At 40.5% G+C, this 25595-nt stretch overlaps 1 protein-coding gene across 1 annotated transcript in view; it reads right to left on the bottom strand.

Moving 5' to 3' along the window:
• LOC103768189 (dystonin-like) overlaps positions 1-25595 on the bottom strand; it is a gene marked incomplete at its 3' end in the record, with an annotated part of 113410 nt that overhangs the window by 65160 nt on the left and 22655 nt on the right. Inside the window, exons 5-10 of the mRNA XM_008935329.1 lie at positions 17101-17267; positions 3293-3405; positions 3058-3164; positions 2310-2429; positions 1890-1985; positions 1683-1810 (exon numbers count right to left, since the gene is read on the bottom strand). Coding sequence (XP_008933577.1) covers positions 1683-1810; positions 1890-1985; positions 2310-2429; positions 3058-3164; positions 3293-3405; positions 17101-17267 — 731 coding nt within the window. The remainder of the gene's footprint in view (positions 1-1682; positions 1811-1889; positions 1986-2309; positions 2430-3057; positions 3165-3292; positions 3406-17100; positions 17268-25595) is intronic.

Here is a 25595-nt window from a genome sequence, read left to right as displayed (position 1 = left end):
ATGCCAAACTCCTTGTTTTGCAAAGCAGAGCTCAGTTTGGCACTCTCTTCACTGACATCACATTCATTTTGATCCCATACACCGATCTGGCCACCACGTTGTTTATCAGTGTAGATACCTTCCGATGTCTTCATCAGACTTGCAGTCAAGTTTTAGTACTTGCCAAATTTCAGTATTAGCCGAGGTCACATTTTTGCCACAACCAAATCTCACCCCGAGAGCTGTATTGACACCTTGTATTAGTGAGATGCACTAGTAACCAAGACAACAAACACGGATCAAGTTCTTGTGTCCAGATCAACCAACAATTTTAACTTGATTGCTAAGCCAGAATCACTTAACTCTTCTCCCATTTTACAGTGACCACCACCATACGATCTGTCACTTTAAATGTGTTTACCAATCCTGGAATACAGGAAGGAGTTTCTGTTTCTTTACCTATGCTCTGAATAAAATTAACAGCCCATCTGAATGAAAAAGAAACAAACTGATGTCATTTACAGACATTCTCACCAAAGACAACCCAGCTTTCTGCAAGTACTAGTAGAATTTTTTTTGGCAGGCCCTAACTTTGCTTTTGGCAGATCAGGATAGATTAACCCGTAAGATCTAGCAGGCTGTAATTCTGCTGCTGCTTTCCAGCATTCTGCTTGGCATGGGGGGGGACAACTTTGTATTCCTCTCTAGGAACTTCAACACCTCTCACTAAATCTGCCGCTTCAGTCATGCTCTTGCTTTTGTAAGCACGACATATTTAAATCAACACTGCCTATCTTTAGGATCTTCTCTGACTAAAATCTGTCTTTCTGAGGAATTCCTACACAGCGGTCTGGATTCTTTACACCTCATTTCAGGTATGCAAAACAGATACAATGATCACTTTGCTGGCACTAGAAAGTCCGTGCTAGGATTCTCTAGATGGCAATTCAGATCTAAGGTGTCTCCTCTTGTGGACACTTAAAGTTAAGCAGAATGAGTCCAGACCCAGGTGTCTATATGCACCTGCAGGCAGAAGCCCAGACTTAGGAGTTAAATAAAAGGGTTGTTAAATTAATGAATTTACTTAGATTAAAATTAACAGTAGAACCTGTGTCTGCCACAGAACTGAGGTACCACTGCAAAGCAGAAAAGCTCTAAGACTGCATCAAGATTTTTAACACATTCAGTATGTTCCTATTGATGTACAAAACAGTGTCTCACATTCTGCTGCCATAGAACACTACTAGGAACTTTGCATGTCTGAATGCTTTGTGCTCTCAAGTACAACCAACTTAAAAAACCTCGGAACAGGACGTTAGCCTACAAAGCTGTGCTCAATCCTTTCCATTTCACATAAAGAAAGGATCCTTCTATGGAATCAAGTCCAAGTGAGACAGCGAAGTGCTATGAGCCTAGCTCTGTGTAACTTTACAAAGAAGGCAGCTGTATTTGTGTTTAAGTGCTTTGATGATCTGAGACATGGATATCATTCATCATGACCTTCTGAGGCCATCAAAGTTATTTCCACCTGGACCTGCTTCTATGAAGCAGGTAAAGAATTCAGGTCTTGATCAAAGGCAGAATTACTTCATCTAGAAAAATAATGCAGATGTTATCATGGAAGATGACATTTACAATTTCCATTAGGGGTTAAAACAACAGAAAATATCTTAACCAGGCATGCCAAACATTCACTAGTGTACCTCTCCAGTTCAGGCCGAAGGGTCCTCTCTCTTTCCAGCATGGCAATAATAAGCTTTCCCCATTCTTTTTCTATATCATTTGGATGGTAGCCTTGAGGAAGTTTGATGCGTCCAAATTCTATCCAGACCTTAATAATTCATACATACTTGTTATTTTAAGCCACAGAAAGGGGATTCCTATACATTTCAATGCATGTTAAAACTTACCTCTAGTAGTTTATATAGGTGTTTAATTTTTGATTTATCTGTTTCCTTTGGTGGAATGTCTGTTTCTTTAAACTGTAAATACTGATTATAAAGTGCCTACAGAAACATAAAAACCATCGTCAGTTTTCACTTCCGGTGACTACAACCTTAGTCTCTAGAGCCTCTCCTCATATCCTTCATAAGCTTATGTTCTTACACTCTTCTACTTGAGTTCCACAAAAAACAATCAGTGACAAGCTAAAGATTTGCTTTTGATTATTCATACGTTAGTAATGTATTTATTGTACTTTGAAAAGGTTAAGGAGTAACACTGTTGATTTGACTGTATAAATCAACAAGCACTTCTATTTGTTCAAGCATGCTCTGAGCCAGTCAGATAAAATGTCATTCCAACAAGGAGTTTAAGACACCACACCTCACCTTCAATTCCACAGGATTATTGGGAAAAGTTCTGTCAGACATTGTTGCAACATGGTGTCTGATCCACTGCATGAGGTAGTTCACCATATTCTGATATTCAATCCATTTGACTTCAACATCCTACAAAAGCACAACCCAGATTACAGATCAGAGGAAAAAATTTGAGCTCACTTTTGCTTAATCTTTGAAGTATGAGGTCTTTACACACAAGGAAAAGAGATTTCTAAACCTGCAATTCTGAAACAGTATTTACTCGCTCATTACAGCTCGCTTAAAGCTTCCAAACATATGATTTCACTCTACAGTTTTGATCCCAAGTAATTTCACTTAAACCACAAAGTTTTATAGTTTAATACACTCAAAATTTATAAGAATTAGAGAGGTACAATTTATAGGTCCATGACTGAAAAGTAAGAACTTTCAAAGAATCACAGAATGGTAGGGGTTGGAAGGGATGTATGGAGATCTTCTAGTAGTTGGGTCTAGATGGGTTTTGAAAGTTTCCAGAGAAGGAGACTCATCTTTCTCCAACTTCAGCTATATTGGTTGTAGTTAAGCTCTTCGCATGAATATTTTCATGTTTAGAACACGAAACAGCTGCTGAGCCTCTAAAATCTCAATGTACAAAATCATGTCAAAGAAAAGCGTGACGGCAGCCCTATGGAAGATCCAGCTAGCATTCCGGAGCTGAAATCAAGAACTGTAGGAATGAAGCTCGTGTACCACCCAAGTATTTTCTCCTACTTACATTTGCACCAATGCCTTCACCACCTTCTGGTACTTTGGGAAACGCATCATAAAGTGATGACACGTAAGTTATTACTGACTTCTCATCAGGTGAGGAAACGTCAACATCTAAAAGGGCAAGACAGAACAGTGCTTTATAACATGGTTGTAAGAACGCCCACAGATCTGCTACAACCAGTTTGGTTTTTAGTCCAATGTTAGGGGTTTTGCGACAAAGCCCTTTGCAGCTCTCTTACCTTCAGGATCCAGAAGTCTGGCAACACCAAGTTTTTCGGCTACAAAAAAAGCATGTTCTAAATTTGCAAGGTTGCTTTGAACAGCAACAGTACTCATGTCTATCAGGTCCGGCCTGTCAAATAAAAACAGGAACATATGGTTACAACTCTTTACCAGTTTTAAATCACTGCTGTATTAGTAAATCAAACCAAAAGCACAGAGGGATAACAGCAATAGAGTTTTCATTACAAAAAGATTTTATTAAAATTGTGTGAACAAGCTGAGGTCAGTGCTACAGGATAAACACAAGCAGCAGGCAACTACAACACTGTCAGTTCCTACCTATAAGATAAAGCTTCTAGCCATCCTTTATATTTTTTAAAATATCTATTTTCTTATTCATATTTATTTATGTGCACTGCCATTGTATTGTTTCACCTTGTCCTTTCCACTGCCCTTATGGAAGTTCACGTTGCTGTTCTCTTAGGACTCATTTACATGCAGAAGTTCATTTCTATTGCCTCTACAAGTTTTTAGTCATCCTGCATCAAACTCTTCAGCCCATGTCAGAATCCATACAGAAACAAGGCCGGTCACAAAAACATAGAATCATAGAATCCTTTAAACTGGAAAAGACCTTTAAGATCATCAAGCCCAACCAGCAAAGCAACACTACTAAGTCTTCTGCTAAAACAGATCAGAATCTGTCAGGGCTGGAAGGGACCTTAAGGATCACCCAGTTCCAACCCCTCTGCCATGAGCAGGGACATCTCACACTAGACCAGGCTCACAGGGCTTCTAAGAATTCTGTTCAAACTGCACTAAAGAAACTGATTTCAGATAAACATTGCTGCCAGTTCTCTTGTAGACAGCTCTCAGCTCCACGCACTTACACCTTCACACCTTCATCCTGCTAAAATCCACTGCCAGCCACAACGCTCTTGTTTTAATGGAATACTAGCCTTAAGCCAACCTTACCTATAAACATTTTTTAAGCTCCATAAGTATTATCCTGTACCAACATCACGAATGTTTTAAACCAACATGAAACTTCAAAATTAGCATTGTCCTTTAGGGTTTTTTATGTGGTACTTGGCTTTTAGATCTTGTGATTCTTAGGGCAGAGCATGTTACTGTCTCACCACTGGGAATCCTCTTAGCAGTAACAACTAAAAGGGAGAAGGGATTTTCAAAGATGCTCAGCAAAACCTCACGTCACTGAAGCCAACTAGAGTCACAAGGCTCTGAAACCTTTGCTACTGAAATCCTACTCTACTGAAAACCAGACCCACACTAAAAAAAGTCCTAAAACAAAACCACAAAAGAAAAAAAATGACAAAAGCTTTAGCGAACAATTCAGTCAAATTTTCTCATTTTTGTTTCTAAAGAAACTATTTTCTCAGTTTTACCTAGCAGAAAGTTTAAATAATTACAACACAGAGAAATAAAACTGTCAAATAGCACATCGTTCAAAACGAACCATAACATTTAATTGGAAACACCCCAAATTCCCTCAGTCACAAAATGGTATTAACTTTGGGAAATTCAATACAAGCTTGTCTTTGGATTAACTACAAGGGTGCTGGTAAATAAAATTGTATTTCCTTCAGCCAATTAGAGTAACTGTTTTCCTTGTGTTCTTTAGAAGACAGGTCTACAAGACAGATGATAATACTGCACCTATTATTTCTTGAAAGAACCGTTAGTAATAAAACTGAAGCAGTATAAAAAGAAACATTATCCTCCTAAACCAGTGGGACTTTCCAATTCCAATATTCTTAGCAGGAGCATGATCAAGTTCATGCCATTCTTCTCTGCATTTCAGTGCAAAGAAACTAATATCATTCGTTGCTCTTAGCAGCACAAAAAATCCCTGGAAAATAAAAGACAGTACTAGAAAAGGAAACAGAACACTCCAGTCTCCTATTTCAGACACAAAAATGGAGGTAGTATAGGTAATAAAGATTGTTTTCACAGCACAGTTTTGACATGAGAAGCTGGTTTCTCCACGTGTATGCCGTTGGCTTGCTTATTTTATTTCATCTGCCTTCTTTACACTTATTTCACACTTGATCAAAAAGGCACAAGAATCACTTACATTGCCTGTTCAATTGCCAGCTCTCTGAACAAGAAAGGACAAGCTTCTGTAAATCCATTGCTATTCTCAGAAAATGGGCTGCAAGCTGCAGAGACACTGACAAGACTACCTCCTTAGAATAAAATTTTCACTTAGACGAAGCAGTAAGGTTTTCCTCACTGTCATACTAGTAAAAATCAATAAAAACAACTGCTGTTGTGTGACAGATCATTTTATATTTGTGTTGTAGCTCCACCGCCCCAGCTGAAGAAAAGCCAGCTCTGTGAGAAGCCTCCCCTGATTTTAAACATACTTTCCACGCCTGCAACTTCTACCACCACAGGGTTTATTCCAACTCCCCTTAAAAAAAAAGGAAATCTGCAGCCAACACTGCTGTTTTCAGTTAGTTATACACTTAACACATAGTATACCAACCTAGATTAACTGGTCTGTGTTTATCTAAAGTCTTGATCTTCCAGAACACATTAAAGAGGACAGCATTTCTCTCTGTCTAGATAGGGTTTGCCTTTGGGTTTTGAAGCAGACAGAAGGATGACCAGCTGACTGAGACCAAGCCCACTGGTGGCTTATAAAGGGCAAAGATGGGTATTAGGATTTGAACGCAAAAGCAGCTGAAACTTGCCATGGGAAGGGCTTAGGGCTTCTCTCTTTCCTTCTCCCAAATAGTAGAAGGATGCATTGCAAAGCCACAGGAAAAGCAGCTTACTTCCCAGAGCTCAATACAAGACCTTTTTAGATCCATAAAAATGCATCCAAATACATGGTTCAAGAAATCACTGATTGCCACACTGTTCCTTCGCTTAAGAAAGTTTTCTCATTATTTTGAATAAAAATAAAAGTCCATTTTATCTGCTGTAAGCTTGCAGAGGTACCTGTCCACTAACTGGGTACATGGGAATTTGCAACTGAGCATGTGAATGTGGATTTCAGTGCTGTGATCACAGATCACCATCCTCCTCTGAAGGATCAAGGGAATCTGGTATTACTGAGCACAGACTGTGTGCAGTGAGTGTTGTGGGGCTGTATTACAAAGGCCCACAAATATCTGCCAATATCTTTAGTACCTGTGAATCCTGAAATGCCAACTGCTTAAGCTGCAGTTGTCCATTGGAAGGATACTCATCACATTTAATGGTTTTAATTGAAGTAAACACATTTAAAAGCATCATTTGTCTTGGCAAACTTTTTCATTTTTAATGCTAAAAAGAAAACACACAAGTTTTGTAGAAGCTATTTATCATATATTATAAATACATCTCATAGCAATTTGCAGAACACTATGACATGGTTTTACATATAGTTGAGAACAAATTAAATTAAATGCACTTTAAGTAAAAGATGATGACTCTACCTTCTCTCATAATATTGTGAGTCATCTTATGGCAGATTTTTCAGTTGCCTGGGGCCTTCCTGTTCAAGACACACACATAAACATCCCAAACACCAGCCGAGCTGGAACATTCCATGCAAAGGAGATGCTTCTGCTGCAGCCACACCTAATTCAATGGGTTTAGCCTCTACAACATGAGTCATCAACTCATATATGAAAAGATTTGTGCCTGCCATTTGAGATCTTAGTGTAGGTGTTATAAATTAGACACAATTTGTATCAGAAGTGAGGGGGAAAAAAAAGGTGTGATCAATATCACTTCAACTAGGGAGCTGACAAAATTATAACCCATTCAAGAAAACAAATACCTAGCACCACAAAGAGAAGCAAGTGAACAATATCTGCAGCATAAAGAAATGAAGTTTATAACTGCAATTACACAGACCAAATGCAAGCTTTCTACTCTGCAAAGACTCCTTGAAATCAAAGATTTGTGCATAACTAATAAAGTTAGGCATACGTAACTGCCATAGCCAGAACTTAATACTTAGCAAAGAGTTCAAGATCCAAACTAGCAGTACGATATTTGCCCATTAAAACAAAAGGGCTAGAATCAAAGGGAATTTGATATTTCAAAGTAGAAAAAAGACATCAAACTGAGCTGCTGTTTTCCCAGTCAGTGGTGAAGAAATCACATCCTCCCCTTCACTGTTCCAAGATGACAGCTCAAGTTACAGCATTGTTTAGCTTTACTAAAGCATATATACATCAGAGTAACAGTCCACATGAAAATACTGTTAATGAGTTTAGGAGGCTAACAAGCCTGAAGTTATTTACATGAATCATCTAAGCTTTTTAATCTGCACAACAATTCCAGTCAAATCTCTGAATGCTGCCTCATATTAAAAGGATATTTCTTTCTGGGCAGAACGCTCAGAGAAAACACGACTGAAGATGCAGAATGAAGTCTACATGTCACGATAGTCCAGTTAGATTTTCCACTGCTGCTATTAAAAAATGCCTATAAAAATTAAAACCCTTTGCTTCATTGTTCACAGACAATTGCAAAGGATGGGTGCCAGAAAAACTTATGCATTTTTCAGGGATGAGAGGAATACTCAAACAGATTAAAGACCATGCCAGAATACATAGTCATAATACAATTGTTTTAAAAAGACAAGAATAGAGAGAATTCTCAACCAGATAAGATTCAACACATATTTCAGAAGGGAGCACAAGAAATACATTATCATCTACTCTAGAGATTTTGGTTAATCGCAGGAAGATTGCAAAGAAACTAACCAGAAAATAGGAAACATCCGTGGAAAATACAAATTTTAACTCTTTCTCTTCTAGCATGTATCACCTGTAACCTTCCCAGGCACTCTACAAACGAGACAATGAATAAAAATCTATTTAATATTTAACCAACTAACATAGTAACACCAACCATTTAACCTATCCCTTAACAGAGTTTCAAAGGCACTAAAATTTATATTTACACCAGCTCACATGCAGAGTCAATGCCTGGGAACTTGCTGAAGAATCTGTCTCTGCCTCGGGTACAAATCTCAGTCTTGTTCAAAAGAGCTTGCCAAAGAGCAAGTCATTGCTGAAGTTGGGTAACGCTTTGGAACTCGGGGAAAATGTAAACAGATTTCTAACTGAAAACTGTCATTTCAGAAAAGTTTTATCCTTTCTACAGTGACAAGCCAAAGCGCGTGCTACTGAATACAGCTCTGCATACTGTTTGTGCAAGCGTGTGGCAAATTCTTTTCTCAGGCTCCACAGTCCCCAGCCTCGATGCCACGCTGGGCTAACGTCCCTCACATGATCACGATGACTCGCACACTCCTCCTGGTTTTGTCTTCTCTTGTTTTTTTTAGGAATGCCTGTACTATTCATTATTTTATGTGCCTCTACAGATTTCACTCAATGCCTCACTAAAGATGTACAGTCGTGCCTTTTTGTTCCCTCAAGGGCTGAAAAAGGCTGATGTGATCTGAACTCTTCAGCTCTTTTTTATGCATCTTTTTTTAATTTTTGATACAAATTTTCAGAAACTATGAATAATTCTGAAGAAATTATTGCAAGTGATGGTGAGCTGGAGATACTGTTGCAAAGGCACACTATTTATACACTTTTTTTTTTTAATACACTTATTTAGACACTATACATTTCCTGTGTCTTCTTCAGACATCCCAACAAGTTATATTAAGATTTGCAATATAAAAAGAATGAAACTTTCAGCTGCACTGGAAATAAGGGGAAAAAAGCCCTCAGGTTCCTAACTCATTTGTTTAGCTCCTAACAATGTACACAGCTAGTTCAGATAATGCCTTCTACCATCCACGTCCTCGATTTGAGAAGCATGGTGTTTGATAAACCTACTGAAGCCTCCCATCCCACTTCTGTTAGCACAGCAAGACTTCACCTGTAACTTGCTGTATCAATGGACTAATGGACTCGGATAAAGACACAATTGAGGCATTGTAACATCAAAGACCTATTAGTTAAACGTGGAGTTCAGCTCTAGCTGTGCCTAATGAACCCTAATCACAACTTGGCAGTAAGTTCGCAATGCAGATTTCAGGCTCAGGATACACACGAATGAAGCCAGAAACAATCTCAGTCAGTCCTTTCACCAGATTTTACATTCTCTTTGTAAGATGAGATGTTTGTGTTATTAAAAAAACAGCAATGGTATATTAACTTTGCCAATTTTTTGCCTATGATAAAATTTAAATAGGAACAAGGCTCACAGCTGTCTCGACAGCGAGGAGTGTGCAACCTACAGAAAGAACCACAAATAATGAACCTCTCCCTTTAGTCTTTCAATACCAAAAAGACAATGAAAAAACTCAACCAAGTAATCTTTCTGTTTTGCTCCCTGGGAAAACTCCCTCCAGATCCCAGCAGCAACTACCTGACATCAGCTCTGCAGTGGGATTAATACAATCACTAACAGGCAAAACAAGCGTGGTACTCCAATGAGTTCAAAAGGTTTCCCAAAGGCTCCTTGTGCCACCCTTCCTCCCTCGGAGGCAACCAGTTCTCAAAATCTACAAAAGGCATTGCCAGAAGACCAAGACACCTCCCGCTCCAATTTATCATGGGCACATACACCACTACTGCTCAGACACCACATCCTTTGGGATAAAGGCTTCTGACACCCTTAGGTGTCCTGGTCTTTACCAATCAAGGAGTAGAAGACACATGAAACCTGAATAAAAATCTGGCCTTTCAAGTCAAAACTTCACATTTCACTTTACTCCCATCTGTCTTAAGCAAGAGAAGAGCTTCCATTTCATCCCAGTTTTTTTTTTTTTCTTGTGTTATTGTGAAAAGCAAACTGTTAATCTTTCATTCAGCTGCTACTTAGCAGTAGGATCCAGCACAACATACACAGGGATCATTTCAAGTCCAGGTCTGAAATTAATCAACCCAACTGCCTGGAATTCTTCCATCTAATACCCACTAGGGCTAACCACCACCACAACACAAGATGTTAAAATCACAGGCAGGCTTCCAGTACTATTTTAATACATCCTTCACCAAAAGCCATCACAGAATTTTTCTGAGTGCATTCAATGAAACTGAAACTGCAGCTGAGGTTACTTGCTATTTCTAAACCCATTAGTTATATTTATAGGCATACTGAGGCAAGTAACATTAAAAGCATGTCTGGTTGTCGATATTTTTAACCGTCCTAAATGCTGTTTATCTTTCCCCAAACTGCCAGTTATTAATGCCAAGTTCATTTCTTCTATGTAACAAAAACTGTTCAAAACTGTAACAACCATACTTCTGAACAATGAAGCGGGTGGGAAGGCAGGGGGGCAACCCAGCCAAACTCACATTTTGGTAGTGCTAGGTAACAATAAACTACAAGTCACAAACACGCAAGTCAAAACTAGTAGACCCAAATCATCTCTTTATTTAAAACATAACCCCTCGCATTTTAAGGCTTGACATTGTGTAATATTTAGCTTCTTTCTCAGTCGTTCCCAAGGGTGTCCAACGTGTTACTGCAAATTGAGGCGTTGCTATCCCTGCCCTTGAGGAATGTGTTCGTGTCAACACCTGAGCAGCTGTGACAAGTTTTAGCCTCAGACAGACGCCACACGTGGTGCCGGGCAGGAGCTTCGTGTTCAGCTGGCTGCACCTGCACAGCACCTCCTCCCGGCTACGGCTGAAACAGCTGCTTCCCAACCACAACAGCTATTGAGCAGACAGGAACCCAGCTCGCTCCCTGCTCTATCACACTCCAAAAAAACATGCTCTTAGTAATTCTGAAAGTGTATGGAGTTGTTATAATAATATTTCAAATTAAAAGCACTGTGACCCTAGAAAATTTCTCTCTCTCTCTCTAGCATTTACGGAGCTGTCACGCTGTTGCTTCCCTTGGGGACTTGCACTTTGCACAAGCTTCTATTCCTCTTCCTCCCACATGAAGCACACAGTGTATCTAAACTCTTTCTGCACTGCACTCACTGCCAGCCTCTGTTACCTTTTCTCTTTGCTGTTTTACCCTTGCTCTCTCTCTAAACTGTGTACAACTTAAAACAACAGACAGCATTAAGGTCTTCCACAAAGTTTACCAATAGCAAAGGCTCCTTTGGATCAAATCCCCACATTTCTTTAACAACGCAGTAAAAAACATTTTTCTCCAAACCTGAGCTCAAAATACAACCATTAGAACTCTAGCACCACTTGCCCTCTCTCCAGCATTTCTGATGCTCACTACTCTTGTCAGGTGGTGCCAAAATCTGTAAACAACTGTCTGCATGTGGTCTTGGCAAGCCTCAGTACAGCATTACATGAAATTACCTGAGCTTGGGTTTTGTTGTCAAACCCTTCATGTCTATACTACAGTCCTGGTTGCTTGTCCCACTGCTGCCTGACCTAAACACCATTTATCCACTTCTGTTCCCAACTGGTGTCTTTCCCATTTTGTCTGGTTGCTGAAATTCCCCCACAAGTGCAGGCCTAACTGCACAGGTCCATGCTGAAGGTGTAGAGAAGGGCAGATCAAGGGCCCGTGACTCTCTCATTGCTCGTCCTTCCCACAGGATGAGCATGGCCATTGTGACCCACACCCTTCCAGGCAATACACCAGCCCGGTTCAAGGGACAACGCTGATCAGGACCTGCCCCCAGGAGGCCCCAGCCCGTCTGGGGGCCAGAGGGGAGAGCTCAGCCACCACACAAGCCCTGCTCGCCCACAGGGACTGAGAGCAGGGACTGGACCCACTTCCTTTACTAGACCAGACCTAACACCTGAGCCTAGAACTTCATGAACGTGGCTTTATCTGGGAACTGAGCTTGCAGTGCTTCCTCAACAAATGCTACTTTTCACCGTACAGGCACCACTGGGGCTACTCATTAAATGCTATTATCTATCTAGTTAACACAGGAACATACTGCTCTTGCTGGAATTCCTTTTGTAAATGCTAAAAGCAAAATTATCTCTCTATCATAAAATCTGTAAAGAATACAAAAATAAAATGTAGAAAGGAGCACACACATTGCTATAAAAAGAGGGCGGGTCTAATGTTAATCTTCTTTCCTTATCCTCCATATCTCACCTTTTTTCTTTAGAAAGTAAGATGTGGTCAGCAGACATGTCTGTTTTCTGAGCATCAGTAGCCACTGTCCTTAATGAACTGTCTATAGGTGCCATTTACCTGTAAATCTTATAGCCACTTTGTTGCTATTTCTTAAATTCCATTTTCACACACTTTTTAACTGAAATTGCCTGCAGTCCTCATGTACCAAAGACTCCAGGCAGTCTGAGGTTAAAACAAGCAGTCTGTTAATTTGCTGTAACTTTTTATTTGAATTTGCTTTGCTTTAAAATAAATGCACCTGCAAAGTTTAACACAGATCTATAATTTAGATTAGTAGTAGTTCAAATCTGGCCTGCAACTCTCAAGAAAAGTAACCTTCATTCTCTGTAGACATCAGCTTTTTCTATATATTTTAACAATGGGATATAGTTTTAAAAAAAAAGAGTATTTCTTTTTCCTGAGCAGAAGGCATCAGAAAGCAAAAACACAAATCAAAAGCATTTACCCAAAACACAGCCTAGTGACACATGAGGTGACAGAGCTACAAGATGAAGACCCCAGTATGAAAAGAGCAGGATCTCCAGGGAAACGGGGGTACTACATGCTCATTCAAGTCAGCCTCCAGCTTCAAAGTCTGGCTTACATATGATATGATGGCATGAAAGAAACATCACGTACTTTTGAAACTGCCTGAAGTCACATTTCTTCCAACACAACGTATTGAAGCAAATAACACGTCTTCAATGAAAAATTAAGCTCTAAAATGCCAATTACATAACAGATGAGACATAAAGAATATTCTCCAATCTCCTGGGTGTATCTCTAGCTTTTCCTAACGGCCTCACCACAGATCTGAAGAAAGGTGTGGATGTTCAAGAAACAGTCTGAAAGCTGATATATTTAAATAAAATTGTATAGTTAACCAACCTGGTACTGTTCAGTATTAAAACTGACTTTTTAATTTTAAAATTTTATTTGGTCTTTCTATGCAAGAATAAATATTCACACAGAATAACAGCATGAAAAGCAAAATCCAGGGCCTGCAGTGGAGCCCCCTGAGGCAGTTCTGGAGGCCGGTGTGGAGCCATGTTCATTTCCAAGGGATTTAACCATGTACAGGATGTTTTTAAATGGAAGCTTTATATACTCCTCAGAAGATCAGCTGAGTACACTTCAATTTTACCCTATAAACACAGCCCACTGGAGACTGCTGAAAACATCAGCAATCTTCTGAAATGAAAACAAACTACATTTTCCTAAATTTGGAGGAAAAAAAAATCGAGTTGTATATGGAGCTAAGTACTTCAGACAGTAATTTTTTCCTCTCATTTCTGTCATTCATAAAATTACTTTCCTTGATTTAAAGAACACTGCAAAATCACTTGAAACTCATTCATGCTCTTAACAGAAGTAACAGAGAAAGCGACTGAAGGCTCTTACGAAAATCTCTGACGCCCTAACCCTTGTTGCTTGAGAGGAAAGAAAACAAATACCCTGCATTTGCTCAGGAGAGCAGGTGACCAACCCGGTCACTTGTGGCCCGGCTCCTGCACCCTCCTGCGGCGCCCGGCTCGGGGCTGGAAGGGGAGTGTTGCCAGCGTGGCTGTGGGTCCACACGGGCCAGGGGGACAGGACACTGCAGCGCTACTGTAGTTTGTCATGCCAGGGAAATATCTGCCTTATCTTGCTACTCCCATGAACCTTGGGCAGAGCAGGGAGCCGTGGCAAATCCATGCAGTACTGCTGCATCTCAAAGCTCAGCTGGATTGCACCAAAAGGGGCTGGGATCCTCTGCCAGGACAGAAAAAAATGGAGACTGCTACTGGGAGTACGGGTGAAACCACCCCCAGCTGCTGTTAAGAGCATGGCAGGCTGTTGGCCCCACCAAGGGGAGAAGCTCCCTGATCACCAGCAACTGATTCACGTCCCAGCCCTCCACAGCTTCACCAGCTTCCTGAAGTCCTGAAGCTGATGCATATTTGAAATTTAGAAAATCTTCTGTGTGGAAAGGAGGTTAGTTATAACCTGCCACTGCCGTCCCCCGTCACCTGGAACTGGACAGTGATATCTCCCTGTCTCTCAGGTGACTGACAGTAGGGACCATGCTGGACCCATACAGCTTGTGTTCTTGATGGTGTATCTAGCAAAGGCCTCTCAGCCATGGCGTCAGGGCCGTGACCTGGGAGTTTGGTTTGCTGTCTGCACTCAGGTGCAGCTCAGAGACAGTGTGGCTCCTGTCCCCTGGCTGCTGGTGGTCTCAGCTCTGGTCCCTGGCTGAGCTACGGCCCCTGCACTGGCGCAGCCCAACCACAGTACCCCTGTCCCACCGCCGAGCAGGCACCCCTGGTCACCCACCCTCATGAAGCACACCAGTCAGCAGCGTTAGCAGGATCTTCAGCCTAGCTCCTGGGACCACCTGGGAACCACAAACTGGGAGCTACTGAAACAGGCAAACAGAGCAGATGGAGCACCGCTGCCAGAAACGCACACGTTTTGTTAGTGTTTAACCTACTTACTCCTCAGAACACAAACCAAGCTTTAAAAGAGCTCTCTGGAGTAAAACTGTAGTTAAAAATATCAGATGACTGTTTGGGAAGACCATTCCTATCTTGTGAGCAATAGCTGGAAACTGCTATCTCTGTTTTGATGGTACAAAACAGCACAGGAAAGAAACATAGAAGCTCATCAAAATCAGTGGAAGAATCTAATTGATTTAATCAGCAAGATGGAGGCCAAGAATCTGTAACCTCTCACAGCAAAAAGACATCAGATAAGGATAGTAAACATTTCTGGGAAGGACACGGGATCCTTAGGCAGAGAAGTTATGCTTACAGGAACAGGATAAGCTAAATGGAAACTGGCAGAGGTACACAAAATGGGGACTCAGCTCCTCAGCCACAGAATCATCTGCTTCGTGCAACACACTCGTGTCAAAGGTGCCTGGGCAGCCCTGCTGAAACCCTGTGAAAGAAACTCCCAGAGTGGTGCCAGAAACACTGCTCCAATAAAGCAACTGCAGGTACACAGTCATGTCCCAAAGCATCAACATTCACACAGCCTGAGAACAGAAATCACATTTTTTGTTATTTATTAACTGATCTGTACCACAACTACTAGTTGCTGAGATATAAAGAATATAAAGAATAAGTCGTATAAGGCTATGAAGAAATTCTGGGAAATATTTTCTGTTTTTCCATCTCATTAAGTTTCTTCCTTTTTTCCCCTCCCCCTCTCTCTGTATCTTTCAAATTGTTTATTTTTTTTAAATACTTGCTTGTGCTATGTCATTTCTTTTGGCTGCTCTGTCCTGAAATAAAACAGACTAGTCTTTCGCCAGCTATTTCCCTTTGTCTTGCCAATGTTGCTAAAAGAAGACTTTCTTGCTGGCGTGCACCTCCTCCCTAACGGGCTACCCAGAACAGAAGCTTAGTCAGAAAAAGGCCTCATTGATTCAGCTGCAGCTTCATTCTACCATGAAGTTATGGGCTGCCACAGCTAACTTGCCCAGGCCTCAGAGCACTCTGTGTTATGCTTACAGCCTCTCCACACAGCGTGTGAGGAAAAGGCTGTCAGGTCTGCCTGACTTGTCTCCCATTTGACTCTAGTGTCCTGGTCCCCGTACCACACACATGGTGGCTCTGCCTACGCCTCTCTCTGTGGTGAGCCAAATGATCCCACACAAGGAAATCCAGAAAGAGAGTAACCTGCTCAGGGTCTGTTCCCTGGAGCCACATTAAACCAGGTTTGTCTCTGTCCACTTGGAGCACTCCTCCAGTATTCTACCAAGGAAGTCATGTACCCTCACACTTCCTTAGGATATGCCCGAGGGCATACGGCACAAACTACACACCCTGTAACAAAACCCAGGAAGCTGCAAGCCTTGTGCAGTGAGGGACAAGTCAGTACACACCAATTAGCCCAGTGGCCAGAATACTTTCCCATGTGGTCCTCTAAGACACAAACCTCCTTATTCAATTCATGAACCAAAGAATGTACAAAACCTAAAAGATGCCGCCAACCAAGAGGGAACACTGAGCACAGCAATGATCTTACATCTTGTTCCTCTGATGAGCTTTGATGCCCAGGCCAGCTTTATTAAGAGAGATCTGTTCTTACATGGAATCCAGAACTGGAAATCCTCTCTGATCAGCAGACATATTCAGTTGTATTTCAAGCTACCATAAATACCTCCTTCAGCTGCTAGTGACAGCCAGTAGCAGTTCTACCACTGCCTAACTTTCTAAGTGTGTGGCCACAAAAGCACACAGTAGCACAATTCCCTTCTCAGACCAAGTACATTCAACCAGCCAGATGAACACATTTTCCATGAGAACACCTTGCCATTTTTCAAGAGACACATCTCAGAATAGATCTGGGCTCCAAACAAACACCAAAGAAGCTCTAGGCTTCAGGGCCATGGTAAAGTCATGCAAGGAAGAACAGTGAGATCTCAGGCATATCTCAGGTCATGCAGTAGTGCACTTTTGGACTTTGATGATCAGTTCTGCCTCTACCCTGCCAATACTTAAATGTCAGTATGACAAAAAGAGACTGTGGGGAAGACCAAACGCTAGGAACATTCTTTGCAGCAGCCTGGAGGTGCCTCATAAGAGATGCACAGGATTCATAGAGATGCATCTCTGAGAAAGGAGGGACATGCAAGGGTTAACAAGGCATCCTTTGGCTGCAAGGAGCAGGGAACTGCCCAGGAAAAGCCAGTGTCATCTCCACAGCTGCAGTGCTATTACAGGCATAAAACAGAGAGCCCTCTTTCTGTGAACGTTAAAATGCCATAATTAACATTTTCCATGAGAACAAGTGGAGTTCTTACCTGTATTTATGAATGATGGCATTAAATAATCTTCCATCACGCCAGCAGGTAGTGAAATTTTCACAATGTATTCCAGCATAGCCCTCAGTTGTCTGCTGTGACCACAGGAGCAGTCTCTCTTTAGCAGACATGTCTTCTGACTCTCCAGTAACATGTATATCAGATATCTAAAATACAGTTAATGTAAACATTACCATTACATATAACCCACAATAATATTTAAAATACTGCAGAAAATAATTCTGCATTACTGAAGAATTTTCCGGCTGGTATTTGCATACATGAATAGGATGGTTATTTATGTACCGTATTAATATTCTTTCATATCTTGTCCTTATACACTCTCAAATGTCTTTGATATAAAATACAAAATTCATTGCTTCACAATTCTCTTCAGTTACCCAGTTCTCAGCCTGCCAATTTCTAGGGACATTATAATACTATTACACAACGCAAAATACTTAACCATGTCTATTTTATGCTGGTAATGTCAATAGCAATCTATTTTTATATATTATACTTATTATACATAAATGTTGTATATGAAACGCAATATACTTTATATGTATGTAGTCACACCTATATAATACCCATATTTATATTATTCATACTTCATTTAGCTATAACATTCCTCTCTTAAAACAGGTTAATTTATAATATAATGTTCTAGAATTCAGTAACAAAACAGTCATTTACAGTGAAAATTGTTAATAATGGTTTTAGAACAAGATTTTCTGAGAGGCATTTCTTTTTTTTGAATGCCTGAAAGTTGATGGATAAAAATTTTGCTTGATACATGTTTGTTTTTGTATTATCCAAGCATTATCAGCTTCATCTCAGGGAAAGCGGGAAAGTACTGGGAATTTTACATACAAATACCATTTTCTAGTATATAAAATTCTCCCCCAATCAAGTTCAGTCAGTTAGAAAACTACCGCTGTATAAGTACGAAGCAGACACTCCCCTAATTTGCACATGTACTGTTTGCACTTCACATTACAGAAATTGTACTCCATGTAAAACTGAACTGCAAGATAGAACAAAAAGACTCGCCTTGATAAAGAAAGTGCTATCACATGTTGTCTTTCTCCTAAACAACTACCTTTTACTACTTACCCAAGCAATAGGTAATACAGTACGTTATTATGAAGAACACCAAGAGCCTAGGTACCATGCGCCACTTCGCAAGGACCCACGTACCATAGCTCAGACATTACAAAAAGTAGGCTGAGGTCCCCGGGCAGAGGCAAGAGGGGTTGAGACAATGCCAAGACTCGAGGGTGGACACCAAGCACACCCATGAGCCTATCTAGAAGAGGCCATAACACACAAGCCTACACCCAACACCGAAGGGAGACACAGGTCTCCTCTGGCACTGGAGCCACCCTCATGCCTGGGCTCAGGAGAGTTTTGCCCCCAGATGACTCTGGGGGCAAGGCAGGTGCTCGAGTTAGCTATAGAAGCAGCTTAACTCTGGATCTAGGCCAAATCCAGGAATCCTGTTCTAGTGGAAACCAGGGAGCTATGTTCATGAGGTCAGATGGGATGGTCACAGCAAAGCCTCCTGGCCTTGAAATCTCTGCACGCCAAAGTGTCTTTGGTTTGGGCACTTCCTGGGGGAATTCAGAAAGGCAAGGCTGGAAATTACCCTTTTTTTTCCACACATTAAAGTAACGCAAAATACAGTCCCATGAACAAAGAGATGTAGCTTTCCTACTGATGTTGCTTCGTCAACGTGTAACAGGAGGTGGTGGAAAGCACTAGGAAGCTGGGGACTAAAGGAAACACCTTGGGGATGTCAGGGCTATGTGGCTGCTGCAGTGCTCTCTGCAATTTCTGTTTATCCATCTTTCACACCTCCAGGGAGAAAGTCAATTTACATTATCTTCAGCAAGCTGTGAAAGCAGTTCTTCAGATACTTATCACAGACCATCACATCTACTGGCTCTAGGTAGGATACAGGCACCAATGCTGAAAGGCAAAGTAGTTTTAAACATTCAACCAGCCCATCAAAACCACTGAAGACCTGATGACATTTTTTGCATTCTATTGTTCCCAGCTTCAACACCGCAAATTTTTAAGACAAAACAAAGGGGGGGTTAGAAGGGGGGGGGGGGGTGGGAGAATCCCTTTTTTATTTAAAAAAATTAAGAGAAACACATGCAGCTGTGATTGTTTATAAATTTCTGGATATCAAAATCCTGCATGGAGTATTTACTACATGAAATCACATGAAATACAGACAGTAAGAGTCTTAGAAGCAAAGACAAGAGGAAATCCACCATGGTAAAAAAAAACTGACTGAAAATCTCTTTGAAAACTTTGCTGTAAAAATCTAGGGAACTCATGAGCAGTGCAAGACCTCCTTGCTGTGGTTACCTTTATTCTTCAGTATTTCAAAGCAAGAAAGCAAACTAAACATTTTTTCAGTAGCTGTAGTTTCTATTCATCACAGAACAACCAAACCACAATATAAACGAAGTCAACCATTTCCCACTTATCCAGACAAAGCTTCTGAAAGAAATGATGTCATCTGAAGTGCCAGGTGTCGAGCCAAAAAAAAAAAATCTATAATTATTTTTCTGTCATTTTCAGCAAGTCCTCTTAGTAATTTGCTAATAGCCATCCCCCTTACTGGGAGGTTCAGGCCCTTGGCCTCCGTCACGGCGAAATGCCCGGTGACGGCTCCTGCAGCTTGGGCTGCAGAGACTGCAGACACAGCACATCCCACATCCCAGCGCACAGCAGGCTCCCCTGGCAACCACTGACTTCAGATAGCGTGGCAACTTCTGAAGGTTGTACCTTGTATCTACTGTTACATACAAGCAACATTTGTAGCCATGGACACAGGCACAAGGAGAGTATTTTTTTCTCCTCACAGTGACCACCCGTCAAACTTGCAATCCAAATTTTCAACAGCTAAAATATGAATTTAAGTTGTTACCCTAAGATCAACAGGTTTTCACTTCAAAGTCTTCCAAGCACCATTCAGCACCTTAGCTGGCCATCTGGAGAAAAAGTCATAGTGTAGACTGGGTTTACAAACTAAAGCTGCTTTTCGCTTTTCACTCAGAGTTAGCCCGTTTCAGTACAGGTTAAGTACCACTTGCATCAGCTTGAGACTCGAAACAGCCTGAGCACTTCAGTTCTCTAAATAAAGTATTTCACATCCCAAGGCTAAGATTTCAGACTTTTTCATAAACACTGAATTCATATTTGAAAAGTATAAAACCACAACGAGGGAAATGGTGAGTCAAAGAGCTGTAGTTTATCACACTTACAAATATGAGCTCTCCTTTGTAAGATGTCCCATTTAACTTGGAACAACTTAACAAGCCAATCATTACCCCCACAAAATAAGGTGTCAGAGAGAGAGCACACATCTTTCCCTTGATAACCCCACAGGGACAGTGCAGATACTCATCTACCAACTACGCATTATCAGAAACATCTACAACACCACCTGTCACAGGAGAGAAACAGAAGGACTACTAAATTAGGAATACTACACCAGAAAACAAGTTAAGGGGCAATCAAATCTTTTACTGTTCAAATTTTGTGCTTCAAAGCAAGTAGTCTGTGTAATCCTTTCATTCTTACATCCCACAAGAAGGGATACCAAGAAGCCTCAAGTTTTTTGCTTGCACTAAATTCAGTGATACAATTTTGAGTCTAAAGAGCAGAACCAAAGAGGAAAGACTTTCCTAGAAGAGATCAACAGTGGTGCTAGATTTCTGTGGCTCATTTTTTACAGTGAAAACAAAAGAAGAGCAAGACTGGTATAGGTAGTAAGGAGTCTTCACTCCAATTCCATCTTATCCCAAATGTTCTGAAGCAAGTCTAAACTTGAGATAATGTATTTAACTGCACAAAAGTATGTAATAGGCTAGAGATGTATGATATGTAATCACGTGTTCTTATGTTAGCCTTAAACCAGAAATAAGAGAAAAAAGAATACATGAGCATGGAGAGATTTTGAAATGCTGTTTTCCACCTAAGCTAAGTATTTAGTTGTGTGCTATGTCTGAAAAGGATTGTTGACAGTATATTGGAGAAGTATAGTTATACGAATGGAATTTGAACTTGCGTGTGATCACAAGAAGTCATCTCCCCTGACGTTACAGTTGGACTTTGTGCGTTTCCATTTGGCCATAAATTCAAATGCTTCTATTAGGCTCTCACAGAGCTCTGTGGAGCTGCAAGTTCAGCTTTGAGCAACACCCTTCAAAAAACACTGGATCAGTTGAAGCAGTTCAAAAGGGAAAAACAAGAATGACAACACTCTAAAAACACATGACCTGTTAGGAAAAACTGAAAAATTTGGTTTAACTAGTCTAAAGTAGGAAAAACGGAGGGCAGATGTGACAACAGCCTTCAAATATGCAAAATGTCATTGCAAAAAAGGTAATAAATCAACTTATCTGTAGATAGGAAAAGAACCAATGAGTTTAGAGGAGCATACATGTTTACAGCTAAAACCACTTGCAATAAAAAAGACAGATAAACACTTGAATAATGACTCAGGAAGTATGTAAAACCACTGCTAAGGCAGACACAGAAGAACAGGCATCATTCAAGAATGGTTTTCATTAAGTTAGCTTGCCTTAAGGTACAGGGATGACCTAGATGACCTGTTCAGAACCTTTCCAGCCCTAGTTTTGTAGTTCCATCAATGATTACAGATCTCCTTCATTCACCAGCATTTAAGGTGGATTGTGCCTGCTTCTTGCAAGTGTTACAAGAAAGCAAACGATACTATGCCAATAAAGAAAAGCTCCTGACTTTTCCACCTTTGCCCTGCAAATCACATTCCGGAAGACCAGCTGGCATCTCTGCCTCCCTTACCTGATAATACAAGATTATATGATGGTGGACGCAGTTGGAAGGTGTCTTCTTATAACTATTTGCAATGATAAGTGCAATAATAAACAGAGGACATTTTTAGCCAGAAGTTTTCTGCTGAATATGCTGATTATACAAGAAAAAAAAAAAAAAAATCTACATTTTCTTATTTAAAAGCAAGTATATTGCCTTTAACCTGACTCAAACACAGGTGAGGTGTTTTTTTTTTTTTTTTTTTCCAGATTATTAGTAGTACTGTAGACGAGATAAGATATCCACTGTATCAAACACTACGCAGATACATGGCAAAGAAAACAGATGAGGAATTTTCTGCCAAGACAGTGTTTAAGTACAGGAAGTAGGTGAGTGATTCTCTTTGAGTACTAGTTTAGACATTTTTTCTAGAAAATTGTTACATCCATAAACCAGAACTGAAATTACCAGAAATTAGTCTGGAAGAGTAATGATAATGATTGATAATGTTATATTAAGAAGTAATTGGTTTCCACACAAATTGACAACCACTAAAAACCAGTGGCAACACCAGCTGGTAGCTATCTTATGCTGATGCTGAAGAAAATCATGGCTTGTTTCGACACAGGAGCCATCAAGTAACACAGTGGCAGTATTCTCTGCAGAGAAGCCAACACTACATATGGCCTTTATTTTCTACTCTATCTGCCATGTGCTAAAACATCACTGAGAAGGGGATGGGGCTGCAGGAAGACTGTTTCAGTCTTGATTCACAACTTCTCAACCTTAATGCAAACCACCATCTGCTCTAGGACACCCCCGAGTTAGAACAGTATCAGAGTTTATCTTGCTTGACAAAGTCCCCTTCCTATATTAAGAACACAGGCTGTAGAAATGAGGCACCAGCAAAGAGTAAGAAACTTTTCTCTCAAAGCTATTAGTGAGCAGTCAGGAATGAAACTTCAGAACACTCCACTTGCCTGAAATTTGGAAACAGGAAAACACAGGTAACACAGTAGCACATGTATGAACACAAAATCATAACTGTTTCATCTGCCTAAGGAAACGTGCCACAGAAAGAAACTCAAATTATATATTCCAGCAGTGGAGACTATTCTCAGGGTAAAATGTCCCACCTCTGTTACAATGCAAATTAGTCGGCTCTACCAGTGGGTTTCCTCTGGTGTCTCTCAGTTTGAAAAGCCAGCTTCAAATACCAGCCACATCTGAGGCACTGTGCAAACTGAGAGCATGTTACAGCCTGCCTAAGTTGACAAGGTGAGTGGGGGCTACTGATCTCTGCAATTAGCAAAGAAAATGTTAAAAACTGAGATAGGTAACTGCAAATGTTGTCTATCAGCTTCAGCTGATAACAGGAACTTTGTGGATTTGTATAAGTAACAGCTTTACTGTTCCATACTGAAATACAAGATGTGTAAATGCTTCATTAGTTCTCAAAAGCAATCAAAAGGATTGGTCATGACTTAAGCTGGAGTCTGAAATCTAGTCTTTGTCCTGGATTTGATTTCAGGTCAAAGCTAGGTGCTCTTAAAATTACTTAAGAGCCTCAGCTGGAGAAAGAGAACTGGACACCAGATATTTCAGCAACCTGGGCAGTTAGTCTGATCTGTCAGTAGATTTCACATTTATACCATTATCCAGTGTTTGACTGATATCACCAGCCCAGTATCAATGTAGGTGCTCAACAAAAGCCTCACTCTTTTCCCCCTCTTACCCCTGTAGTAACAAGGGGAATATGCCTGGTTGGAGTAATAAATGCAGCAATACCAGAAGTTGTATTACTCAAATTATACAGGAAAAAGCAACCATGCTTGGCTGAACATACAAGGCCTCTCATTCTTTTACTCAGTAATGACATTTTGTTCAAATCGAAGAACGTACCTAAGCTGTTCCTGAATTCCAGCTAAGATTAAAAGGGCAAAGATCTCCGTGTGTACTCAGAAGCTATTTGTACTAGTGTGTACTGTGTGTTGTAAGTGGGTGTGTTTTCCGTACTGAAAAATTAAGCTCAGAAAAAGTGTCATTTGGTTCCTGTGACAAAAGCAAATGATATAAACAACAGAACTGTAGTTCACTCTTTGCTGGAAAAACGTACCTTTGACTTATGCCCGTTCCCTCTGTTCACTCAGAGCTCAGATGTTCCTGTTGAGCAAGGGGAATTGGCTGTGCTGAAGATGTGTGAGGCAGAACTCATAACATGGACTGAATTGGTAAGCAAGGATACCAACAGATAAAAATTTGCTTTCCTTCCAGTATTCTACAACTGAACTCATACTTGGGTTTCTTTTGTTGTAAAAGGAAAATAATCCTATTCTCAGAGGCAGATGGAATTTCAGTAATTAATACTAATAGGTCATACAGTTTGGAAGGAAAGATCTTTTAAAAAAAGTGGAATTGTTAACGTGATTTACGTTCACTTTTTCTATTTCAAGCTCCCTACATGTTTCTATCTTTCTTCAGTTCCTATTGGCCATAACTGAAAAGAATTAGAAATATTCCTTTCCTTGATACAAGACCCAAAGGAATTACAAGACTGTCAAGGCTTGAAAGAAAACTTACAGCAGATATTGAACATAACTTAACTCTCTAAAACTCACTTCACCTTCTAGAACCATTTTAACATGAAAATCTTTTTCTTAAATTAGGAAATAAATCAAACTACAGACAGCAAAACAGCACAAGGATATATCAACACTTCTGAAGTATAGAGGTATTACCTAACCTGTGAAAAAGATTAAGTAACATGTCCTGTCCTACAACTAGCTGTAGAATCATTGCTTTTGTAAAAGAATTACAGAGAGCAAAGCGAGGATACTTTTGGAATGGTAAAAACACTGTTCCAATACTTATTCTTAGCTAACTTTCAAATATAACATAGTGTGCCAAAATACTTGCCTTGCTCCTGTTTGGTGGAATGCTAAATAAAGCCTTTCCTTTTGGCAAGTGGGAAAGTACACCATCAGAAGAATAAAACTTCTTTTGTTCAAGCAGTGGATCACTTTTTCTTTCAGAAAGAAAGTGATGCAACTTTTCAGATTTATCACTTTCTGGGACATCTTCAACGGTTCTGCAAGAAGTTTTGTATAACCCTGTTTCTTCACATTGTCTGCCTAAAATGTGGATAGCAGAATCCAAGCTGGCTGCTTTTCCATAAAACAGACCGCTAGATTTCTTCAGAAATGCTAATTCTCTCCTGCTGCCATCCTCTGAGTATTTCCTCTCCCATGTGCAGCACTTCTCTGAACTCTTGTCTTGTCCCTTTAACCGTGTCTCTGTTTTCTCAGATCCGGTGAGTCTCCGATTATCGCCATGAAAATTGTCCCCACAAAGAGAATCATTCTTTGTTCCACCCGGTAAAACTTTTGCTTTAACAAGATCAGCCGAGAAGTCTGTACTCGGGGGCAGAGCATTACCAGCCACTGTCACTCTCCCAGGCAAGCAATCAGCCAATCTCACACCCTTGGGACGAATCTCTGTGTTTTCTGAAATCCCCACGTCGTGGTGGCTTTTTTCTTCATTTTCTTTAACCTGTACTGATCCTGGTCCCTCCTGAGTTGATTTCTTTCTCCTTTTCCTTCTCAAATATTTTCTTCCAGGGGAATGCTTAGCTGGACTTAAGGGAGCTTTGGCAGGATCTAAACACAGTTCTTCCTTCTCAG

The sequence above is a fragment of the Merops nubicus genome, unplaced genomic scaffold (assembly GCF_000691845.1).
Source record: "Merops nubicus isolate BGI_N331 unplaced genomic scaffold, ASM69184v1 scaffold14892, whole genome shotgun sequence".
NCBI classification, from domain to species: Eukaryota; Metazoa; Chordata; class Aves; order Coraciiformes; family Meropidae; genus Merops; species Merops nubicus.
This window is presented reverse-complemented; position numbering and strand designations above follow the sequence as displayed.